The 11,866-nt window shown below is 38.8% G+C and overlaps 1 protein-coding gene across 7 annotated transcripts in view; it reads left to right on the top strand.

Annotated features, from left to right (window-relative positions):
- The first annotated feature begins 1,100 nt into the window (after positions 1-1,100).
- EPHA7 (EPH receptor A7) overlaps positions 1,101-11,866 on the top strand; it is a 158,419-nt gene continuing 147,653 nt past the window's right edge. For all 7 annotated transcript variants that reach the window (XM_006926294.3, XM_006926295.3, XM_006926296.3 and 4 more), the window contains exons 1-3: positions 1,101-1,432; positions 5,766-5,830; positions 9,386-10,055. In XM_006926294.3, the coding sequence (XP_006926356.1) occupies positions 1,336-1,432; positions 5,766-5,830; positions 9,386-10,055 (832 nt within the window). In that variant the 5' untranslated portion in view covers positions 1,101-1,335. The remainder of the gene's footprint in view (positions 1,433-5,765; positions 5,831-9,385; positions 10,056-11,866) is intronic.

Consider the following 11,866-nt stretch of genomic DNA (forward strand, 5'->3'; position numbering starts at 1 on the left):
GCCTAACAGTAAACGGATTTCTCTATACAGTCGTCCTCGACATTCTAGTTGGATAAATTCAACTGGAGATGTTGGTTACATTTTTAATTGTTTCCCTTTGACAGATAATTATTGAATAATTATTGGAAAATAGTCAATATTCAAGAAAGAGGTTTTATTTTATGAATTTAATGCGTGGTAGCGTCCTTTAAAATTAAGTTTAATTTTGCAGCGAATTGAGAAACGATCGAAGTGGGGCAATCCAAGAAAACCTCAGAAAATGACAAACGTAAAAAAATATATATACACGGAACTTTCTGAGGGTTCTATCTTAAAGTCCTACTTCGCTCAAAAAACTATTGTGAAAATATAGGGCCCGGTGAGAGAGACGCGTAAAACAAAAGACTTCCTTTCTCCACTCCCCTTTCCTGTTTCTTTTGCCAGAGCTTGTTGCAAACTCTTGGAAATACTGTTTGAACCTAATACATTTGGTTACTTTTATTCTTCCAGGGACTGTGCTGGTGGTGCCTATAGCAGACTGCCGTTGGAGGAACAAAAAGAGAAGTAGAAACCTTTCAAGAAAGGAAAAGAATAGTTAGCCGACCCACAGAGATTGTAAAAACAAAAAAAGTAACAGGCTCATTACTTAAAGGCACAGCTCATTTCACTGTCCCGGCTCCGTGCTTGGTAGCAGAGAGACCGCTTGCATTGCGTCTGGTTTCTACAAAACCACAAGGAGTAACGCTGTAAACAGGACCGTAAGTTGGAAGCGTTATTCTCGGATCGATTCTGCTCCACGAAAGCTGCAGTTGCTAAAATCGGAATGCCCACTGCAGCACACAACTCGGCGGTGGTCCACATCCTCCCTCTTCTAGCATCTAGCTGGAGTCAGGAGCTAAGAACCTGGAGGGAATCCTGGACCCGCAACCTGACTCCGCTCGCCGCCGATTGGCCCGCGCCCCGAACCCCGCCCCCGTGGCCGGGGCGGCCGTTTCACAAGGACCCGCCCCTCAGCCCTGGGAATCGCCGCCTGGCAGGCCGGCTGCGCCTGCCACTCACCGCGAGTGGCGGAGGCTCTCCTCTCAGAGCCCCGCCCCCTCCCCCCTAATTGATATTATTGGAGTGTGGAGCAAGCGGCCGGTCTGCAGTCGGAGACTGGCAGGCAGCTAACACCGTGCGAACGAACAAGAGGGGAACATTTTTTTTTTTTTAAAGCTAAACGTGGAGCGGCCCGCGAGAGACCGAGAAGGGGAATTGAAGAGAGGAGAGCAATAAAAAAAATAACCCACTTCGGAGCAAACAGCATTTAAAAGCTACGACTCAACTGAACCCTAAAATAAAACCTGCTCATGCACCATGGTTTTTCAAACTCGGCACCCTTCATGGATTATTTTATGCTACATCTGGCTGCTCCGCTTTGCACACACCGGGGAGGCGCAGGCTGCAAAGGAAGGTAAGGTAATGGAAAAGCAAAGTTTGTTCTGACTTATTTATTTAGCTGTCTACCTGCGTGAGCCAGCTCATCCGCCGGGCTACCAGCCGCGCCTCCGGCGCTGGGCGACCCTCCCCCGCCGGATCCCCACCCCCTCACCGCTCCGGCTGCTACTGACGGGCAGGCGGGAGGCTAGCTAGGCTGCTCCCAGCCGCCTGCAGCCCCGCGCCCGGGGCCGGAGCGAGATCTCTGGCGCCGGCAGTCTGGAAGGCGTGAGCAGCAACGGAGAGCGGGCGGGAGGGAGGGGGGGTACGGCCGGCGAGCTCATTCTCTAGGACTCGAGCGAGTCAGATCTCTTCCTCTAGCCCTCTCCTTTTCCTCTCGACGTTCTCCTCCGGTGGGGTAAGCTGCGGCTGGAGTTGGTTGGAGAGTGGGGCGGGGGTGTGCGGTGGGGGTATAGAGGTTACCTCTAGTGTCCCAGCCAGCCCGCTAGCGAGTGGCTGAAGTCCGGAGCCTTCCCAGAGGGGCTGTGACTTGTCTGAGATCCGAACGCTTGGGTTACTAATGAAAGTGCTCACTGCGTCGGAATACGAGGCGCGGGCCTGCGGTTGGCGCTCGGCCGCCAGCGCGAAACAATAACGCCGCGGAGGTGAATCCGCTCAGCGGCGCGCGCTCGGCGGCCGGGGGCGCTTTCATTCAGCGCACGCCGCTCGCGGGGCCCGGCGGCTGGGGGACAGCAAGAGCGGAGGGCTCGACCGGACCGAGGAAGCAGGGGGCGGGATGGGGCTGTGTAACTAATAATGTGATGCCGCCTGGAAGTCCCCAAACATCTGCCCCACAGTCTGGCAGTTCAGTCCGTGTGGTCAAACCTTGCAAAAGACCCGGAGCCTGAGGGCTAGCTCTGGATGAAGAAAGCAGGTTTCATATGGGCAGTCAGATACGCTTGTATATGTTTTTTTTTTTTTTTTTCTTTCTCTTTTGAATCACTGACAGAAGGTAAAATACCTTTCGGTGCCTGTAGTTGGAGCTGGGGAAAAATAAATCTTGTCAATGGAAATGTCTTGCTCTAAGAGGTGTCACAATCTGCCCCCCACCGCCACCCTACTCCCTGTCTTCCAGGCTCTAAGTCTGGAAAGGTTGATTTTCCGATCCGATATTTTAAAGCAGAATACTAATCATTACTTGTCCCTGAAGTGTAAAGGATAGAGGAATCTGATATCAGATTTAGGTCATGTTGGTGATTACTGGGGGGCTATATATCGATTTTCGCTTCATCTATTCCTGAAAACTTAAGCTTTTACCCCCATTCGCGCACCCCTCTTCACTAAAACCACCCTTCAGACCAACGCCATGCCCTAGTTCTCCATCCAGCCTGACCTTCTGACCTGCAACCTATGTTGACGATGAACCCATTCAGAGGCATGTTTCCACATCTGCAACCTATGTTGACGATGAACCCATTCAGAGGCATGTTCACAAAAAACCGTGACTCCGGTTTTCGCTGTCGGTTACGCGTTTGCGGCTGAACCGACGTGTTAGAAACGCACACCCAAACACACCAAAACCCACATTTCTACTCGCATGACATGAGCGATTAGGAACACTCAATCCTGGAACCTTGTGCGGATTCCTCCAGAACAGCGGGACCTGAGGGGAAGTTTGCACCGCCGCGCCGAAGCCGGGTGCGCTAGCTCTACCTGACCCGGGCGGGAGTTTGGGCTATAAATAACTGCATCACTAGGGGGAGAGGTTCCCGCAGCCAGAGTAGCTCACTCGCTCGCTTTTCTCATCTGGGTGCAAGATACGTGGAGAGAATTCGGATTCTTGGAGACTGAATTCTTTAATCGTCGGTTTAAAAGGTGGGCGGGGTGGGGAAGGCGCTGGGCTTCTCCGTAGCGACGCTCCCAGCGCGCAGCGGCGATCTGGAGCTGCCGTTCCGGGAGCGAGCAAACCCCAGAACGGCTCTCGGCGCCGCAGCACCCACAGGCGGGCGCTGGGAACTGCCTCGAGCCGGTGTCAGGCCTCCGGGGCGGATGGGGTGGCTGGAGAAATAGGAGGGACACTCCCTCTTCCTTCACTTTCTGCATACGGTTTCTCTCGGAGCGGTCAGTTCCCGCTACTGCGAGCGCGTGTCTAAGTCAGAGTCTGACGCTTGGAGGCGAAGTGCAGCTGCTATTTTTCCTCTCTGTAAAAGCTGCCGCCACCGTCGCTCCCTCAGAGGAGACGCTTCCCGAAAGCCTGTCTCTCCTCCCGGCTCCTTCTTCAGAGAGGGCGCCACTGGCTCCCTGGAGTGCCCAGGTCTGGTGGAGGAGTAATGGATGCTCCGCGCAGCGGCGCGCCGGTCTGGCAGCCCCCGCCAAACTTGGCTGCTTCCGCCAGGGTGCGCCCCGCATCTCGTCCGTCGCCCTCAGCCCCGCCCGGCCGGCGTGGCAGGGCGCGGAGTCCGGGAGCACCGTCTTGAGCGCCCGGGGTCTCGGTTGGCCAACGGGCTACACTTCCGCGGGCGTGAGTGGAGGATGGCGCCCGGTGCTCTGAGCCGGAAGGCAAAAGCGCGCCCTTGCGGGTGCATCCAGAGAGCCGAGGGCGGGGAGGGAGACGTGCTGACCGCTTTCTGCTTCTGATTAAACGCTCAGGGGCTGGTTAGTGTTTTGTTTTTGTTAGTTTGTTTCTCTCTTAACTTGTTTGCCATCATCGTCCCGCCATGGTCCTTGCTCCCATCCCAGGCTATGCTTATGGGTAACAGAATGGCAATAAACAATCGGAAATGCTTATTTCACTCTGAAAAACGAGCCAAGAAGTTCACTTGGGTGTAAAATCCATTGTCTTCTCAGTACAGAAGACTTTAACGTAATAATAAAATAACCTCAAAAGGAGAGTACCTGGAACCCACGTTGTTTCCTGTGCTTCGTCTCTACAGTTGAAGACCAAAACAAACAAACAAAATCTTTAAAAATGACTTTATGTACATTCACTAGTCCAACGATTTATTAATGTTCCAAGTGCGAAATACAACTTGTATTTGAAAAATGTGGGTTTTTCCTTATTTGAAAAGAAGTCAAGTGTGTTGTCATGGTCTCTGAGAGTCTTAAGTGCAAAACATTTTTGAAGAAAAGTGTCTATATCTATTTTCACTTACAGGCAACAACCTTGACTAGAGTGAAGGAGTTGAATACATAATCAGTGTGTTCTTTCGTTTTCTAAGCATGACACATTTTCATTTCCTTTAAAATATACATTTCTTTCTAGGGATTATTTAAAAGTTTATATAAACATGTATTTTATTTAAGTCCAAATACTAACTTTTTGCTGAGGTCGATGTTAACCATATTTGCATACCTGAAAATACCCTCTCTAGTATTTCTGAACAAATTGATACATTTGTTAAAAGTCTATAGAGTCAAAAATACTTTAAAGAGTGAAAAACTTAGGTAACTCTGAAACCAGTTTGTCCAAAGAGTGAATGCATTAGGAAGGTAATTGTCTTAAAAAGCAATAGGATATATCAAACTAGAAGTATAATATATATTAATGTATGGCATTTGAATATATATTACTATAACCAGGAACATTCATTGCATTTATGTAAACTTAAATTAGTTGTATTATGCTTTTTTATAGCATAAAAGTTGAGTACAAGTGTTTTAAAAAGTAAAGTCAGAAAAAAGTTAGATCAGAGTTTAAATATACCGTTTTGACAATTAGCTAATGCTTTGAAACCTTTGGAAATTAAAAAAATAGAAATATTAAAAACAGATGTTTGACTAACTCAGAAATATATCTTGTAAATAATAGCTTATTTTTCTCATGATAACATTGCTTAATATTTAATCATATTCATTTTGACTTCAGAGAAGACACTGTGTGAAAAGTTTAAAGAAAATAAACTCCAGTTCTCAAAAGGTGATAGGAAATACTTTGGGCAGAATATTATAAATTAATACCTAGCTTAAGAGTAATATGAAATTATACTTAATTACGTTCATGTTATCATATTTAACAAAATTTAGAGGCTCAATAGTTTAAAAACTCTTTGCAGTATACAATTACTATAGAATCAATACATCACAGCAATTTTTTACCCTCACTTTTATGCTACTTTTGAGTTTTTAAATTTATTTTAATATTTTAATTAAAAATACCAAATACAATATAACATTTCACATCTTTTCTCTCTAACAAAGAATAATATACTTCAGTCAGGTGGGTATTCATTTCACCATTTGTTTATACAAATAACTTTATGTATCTTAAGTCATGAAGCAATAATTATATACAATTAGATTCACTTTAATAATTTTTACAAATGTGTTTACATTTTTTATGTAATGTTTGGAAATAAAACTTTCTTTTTCAGTACTATTGCTGGATTCTAAAGCACAACAAACAGAGTTGGAATGGATTTCCTCTCCACCAAATGGGGTAAGTGCTTCTTATAAAATACCATCCTTTATTTTTTAAAATAAGGAACAGAACCTTTTCCCTCTCCCCACAGTGGAATTATGCACAGCCTTCATATTTAAGCAGTTTTAATTCCAAATATCTTGTTCAATATTTTGTTGTGTTTTTAATGAGACACTGATATTTTTGAGTAGAGTAGGAGGTATACTTAGCACTTGGGGAAATGGATTTAAAAAAATCTCTATAACCATAATCTTTTTGAGTTCTTATTGTGAGTGGAATCATACCTGAGGTTCCAGGCTATAAATGCTAACTAATTACAGGGAACAGTCCTTTCATAAACTCACTAAAACCTCTCTAGTTGCTTTATATTTCTTTAGTATAATCACCAAGTAGGTTGTATGTAGTTCTTTAAAACAGTATGCAATCTGTTTTTCCTCTTTTAAAAACAGTTTTAGCATCATTCAAAATATACTTTGAATGGAATATGTTCAATGTCTTACCTTATAGTTTGCTATAAAATATTATTTAGATTCTCCAAATTTATATAATGTGCAGTCTACTTTTATTGTTTACATGTGATGGTACAGCATGCACATATTACAGTAAAAATCTGCTACTATAAGTATGAGAGAAAGCAGTCAAATGAAAAATCTCTGAAAATATAAGTAACCCCCCCCAATTGTGAACATTATGTTTCATATATCAGGTAAGATATATTACTCACTTAAATTTAGTTCAATGTCTATGTCTTGAGGTCTTTTAGTTGCGAGAAAATGCAAGTACTCCATTCCTTATTAAGGAAGAGGGCTCTGAGAAAGGAAAATATATCTCATTGTAACTTGAGTTAATCTTTGGCACAGTAAGAAATCTGGAATCAAAAAGCATGAAGTATAAGTGAGGATATAAAAAGTGTAACCAATTTTACAAAGAGAAGAATTAAAGTCCAAAAGGGATATTTGAGTATAACACCATCATAAAATCAGTATTTCATGACTGGAAGTCAGTTTAAGAATGCAAAATGTGAATGATGAAAATCTGTTTAAAATGTCAGATTTTTCATTCAATTAAAATTTGAGATATTGCTTAAGATCATACTGTAGTTATCTGTTTTGGCCAGAATAAATTACGAAAAAATGACAAATATTTTATAGATTAAATATGAAAAGTGCACTTACATTTGAAGTAGGCATGTTTTCATGAGTAAAATAATACACACCGTGGGAAGACATTCAGAGTAAAAAATGAAACACCTTACTTAGCAATGACAGATGTAGCCTATTTTCTACCAGCCATCAATTAAAACAAATAGAGATAGAGGATGGTTTTTATTTCTAAGGAGAAGTAAACTGATATATGATTATAGTATTTCATCGATGTAATCTACAAAATGATAAATTATGACCATTTATGTTATTTTGGATTCAAAATGGGCATTTTATCAATCCAAAGTATCTGAGTTAACAGTTAACCCTCTATATAATGAAGGACTCAATAGATAATATTAGAAAATGATGATTGACAATGTTTTTCCACGTGTGAAATGAATTGGCTTACATGTGAGGAAATATCTAAACAGAAATAAATTATTATTAAGATATAAATTTCTAGAAAATATTTTTATATGCATGATATAAAAGCATAGTATCTGAATTGACTTCTTTCCCAATGGTGTCATTTGTAGAAGTGACTGCAGTCTCTCAGAATGTGAAATAAAACAAGAGTTGTGTTAAATGAATTTATGTTAGTCTCACTATTTGTTATCTATACACAGTTATCTTAAAAATTTTCCTCTCAGGAATAAATTTTTAAATAAAAATTAAAATTAACTGGGTTTCATAGGTTAGTAAAATTGATTTTTCATACATAGAACAAAGTAATATAATTGTTCTTAAAGTTAGAAAAAGGAACATGTGAGATATATTTCTTTATAAATAATTAGCCTTGGTTTCTTCAAACTAGGAAATAATTAAAAAGAGCACATTTACCTTTGGAACTTTTGATTTTTTTTTTTTTAGTAGATACCATTACCAGTTTTACTGATTTCAGTCTAATTAAGAGACTAAAACCTACCTGTCTAAATGTAGGAATTTAGGTGTATTTGGCTAAGAGCCGTTCAGCAGCTAACTGAAACAAAGGGACAATATGCACACCATTAACTAGTCACAAACTCAAGTTATACTGAGTAAAAGCTTCACATGATAATGACTTTTTTGCTATAGTTGAGGACCTTTGATGATATGTTTCATAAAATTATAGCAATTATATAACATCGCACAAGAAATTTCTGAATTATATTGCTAATTTGTCAGTCTTGTTAGTTTTCTCAGAAAGTTTTAAAAGTAGATATATTTTGTAGAGCATTTAAATAAATTTATTCTCAATTAAGTTTTACAAATAAAACTCACTAACACATGCTTATTAGTTTATTTTCCCATCTGCTCTTCTTGAAACAATAGTTTAAATATTGTATGCTGTATAGGTTCACACTTTAATACTAATATATTTTTTATATTTGGCATTTTATATTCGGGAAATGAATTAAAGTAGATGATTTCACTATTTCGGTAGCATAACTATAAAGTGGGAAATTTTGTAATAATGGTAAGAAAGGATATAAATAACTGTTACTTAAGGCTTTTAGGGCTTTTTTAGGTGAAATGACTTTAATTACTAATGAGTAACATAGGGTAATATACATGGTTTAATCTTTAAATTATTGCTAATTCTGCTACACTTATTTTGCTTTTTTTTGTGAAAATATATAGCGAGTTTGATATTGCATGTATTGTATCAGCATATGAATGGGCATTTTTAAACATCTGATATTTTTCCTGTCAGAGAGCTTATTACTGTAATATGATCCAGGATGCTGATTTGCCATGCCCATTTGATTGTCTATTGAAAGCAATTTATTTACAAAGATGAATCATACTTTTATACAACTATTTTTTATCATTGTGTGGATTTATGTACAAGATTATTGATAACACTGCAATAAATAAATAGCTCTGTAAAATGTTACTCAAGTATCATTTTGAAAAGATTGAAAAGAGTTCGCATTATGAATATCAATATGTTGTGAAGAGTTACTGCATTTTAGAATGCTCTTGGCATTTTCTTCTGTGTTATATTTAAACTCTAAGTTTAAATATAACATCACTTAAAACATCAACTGAGTTAACAAAATTCTTCCATGTGTTCATATGTATATGCATTATGTGGTAGAAGTAATTGTGTTGTGCACTTTAGTCTATAAATAGTATAAGCTCAATGGAGAGACTATAGATGTAAGCAAACATGTAAAAAGAAACTAATATACTAGCAAACAGATATTAACAAAATGAAATATTTATTGTATGCACAAACAATGCAAGCAACCTAAATGATGTTCCGCCACAAGAATGAAGCTGAAGTGAAAATGCTGTATTCTCAGGTTACAATATTTGCTAGGGTGGGAATCTACCTTAATTCTTTCAAAGATATGCATTTGTACTTTATTAAGGATTGTTCATTCACTTTCAAAATCAAAATGTTTTATTCTGAATGACTGATGACCTTTATTAAATTTTACAGTGGGAAGAAATTAGTGGTTTGGATGAGAACTATACCCCGATACGAACATACCAGGTGTGCCAGGTCATGGAGCCCAACCAAAACAACTGGCTGCGGACTAACTGGATTTCGAAAGGCAATGCACAAAGGATTTTTGTAGAATTGAAATTCACCCTGAGGGATTGTAACAGTCTTCCTGGAGTACTGGGAACTTGCAAGGAAACCTTTAATTTGTACTATTATGAAACAGACTACGACACTGGCAGGAATATAAGAGAAAACCTCTATGTAAAAATAGACACTATTGCTGCAGACGAAAGTTTTACTCAAGGTGATCTTGGTGAAAGAAAGATGAAGCTTAACACTGAGGTGAGAGAGATTGGACCTTTGTCCAAAAAGGGATTCTATCTTGCCTTTCAGGATGTAGGGGCTTGCATAGCTTTGGTTTCTGTCAAAGTGTACTACAAGAAGTGCTGGTCCATTATTGAGAACTTAGCTATCTTTCCAGATACAGTGACTGGTTCAGAATTTTCCTCTTTAGTCGAGGTTCGAGGAACATGTGTCAACAGCGCAGAGGAAGAAGCAGAAAACTCCCCCAGGATGCACTGCAGTGCGGAAGGAGAATGGTTAGTGCCCATTGGAAAATGTATCTGCAAAGCAGGCTACCAGCAAAAAGGGGACACTTGTGAACGTAAGTAATATGCTCTATTAAATTCTACTTTGCATTTTTTTTTCTATTTCAGTATCAGAGTTTTTAAGTAACAGTAATTTGAACATGTGAGTCTGCTGTATACCAGTAGCCCAATTCAGTAGAACTTAAAGTCACTATTGAATTTATAAATGATTCCCTACAGTGATATCTGCATTAAGGGTATATAATAAATATAGGTGATAATAGTAGTTGTTACTAAAATTTAATTTGCCCTATGCTTGATACAGAAGACAACAGTTGCACACTGAGCTGTAAGATTTAGAGGAGGAGAGTGAAATGATATTACTTAGGGTTTAATGATATGTGATTCCTTCTGTTTTGTAATCCATATTGTCTGGACTTGTGAAAAAAGGAGTTTAAGGGGTTTGCTAATAAGAGTTCTACTGACAAGACATACAAATATATTTACAGACTTTTAAAAATATTCTTTGTCAACACAAAAATTTTGATACAAAATTATCACATTTTACTTGATAAATCTCTGAGATTACTTTTGCCTAAGCCATATTTCTTTCTGGACTAAATATAATAAAATGAGTGTTTTCCTGATTGTGTTATCGTAGACCACATTTTTGTGGAATTGGGCCAAAGTAAAGTTTTAGTTATCGTAGTATATCAGCTGGGTGTTTTCTATTTGTTTCGAAACAATAATAGCCCATGAATTAGTGAACCTTCTGTTTTGTAAAACTGGATTTTCTATTGCATAGCATTATAAAAATACCGTATAATAAGGATATATTACTTATGTCTCTTTTAACGTAACTTATAGAACATGATACATTATTAAAAATAAATTTTATATATTCTTTTACTCCTAGCCAGCAGCATAATTTTAACATTTGCAAATATTAATTAATTTATAGGTTGACTATAACGAACAATAACTATTATAACTAAATTTGGGGGGGGTAACTTAGTATGTGCAGATAATCTTCCATATGCTTTACAAATACTGGTTCATTGAATGAGGTAGATATCATTATCATTTCTATTTTACAGAATAAAACTGAGACTATTGACTGCAGTTACTTTAACAAGTAATATTTGTCTTAGCTTAGATTCAAACTCAGAGCATTCTGATTTCAGCACTTGGGCTTTTAACAACAATATTGCTATAGTTTCTGTCACAAAGCAAGGAGAATCCTAACAAATATTGTTCTGTTTCATTGCTCAATTTGAATGTCTTGCTAATTATAGTTTGGTATATAAGTCATATTACTTCCCCATAAAATTCTCATTCTAGTAGAATATTAAAGAAATGATAATTTTTTAAAAATATTTAGATTTGTGTTGTCCAATACAATGGCTCTTTAGGTTCTGAAAAGTGGCTATTCAAAATTGAAATGTGCTGTAAGTATAAATTACGCTCTGGATCTTAAATGCTTGGATTAAAAAATAGAATGTAGCATATATCATTGGTACTTTTTAAAGATAAATTGGGTTAAATAGAATATATTAAAATAAATTTCAACTGTTCCTTTTTAGTCTTTTAATGTGGCTCCTAGGAATTTAACAATTAGATACGTGGCTCATATACTGGACACACTGTTTAGATGGAGTAATTGAGCAAGTATATTTTTCTGTCCTGGGTGAGGAATTAAATACTTCATGTTGATGGTTGCCAGCATGTAAAATACCTATGACCCAGCATTCAATTATTGTCATCACCATAGCTGACATTTTGAAGTGAACTCTGTGCAAAACAAATAGAGATGCTGTAGGTTCAGGTTCCATAGGACAGGTTAGCAGCTTTCTTTGATCCCCTCGAAGATGTCTAACCTGTCTGTCTA

This window comes from Pteropus alecto, unplaced genomic scaffold (assembly GCF_000325575.1).
Source record: "Pteropus alecto unplaced genomic scaffold, ASM32557v1 scaffold7, whole genome shotgun sequence".
In the NCBI taxonomy this organism is placed as follows: Eukaryota; Metazoa; Chordata; class Mammalia; order Chiroptera; family Pteropodidae; genus Pteropus; species Pteropus alecto.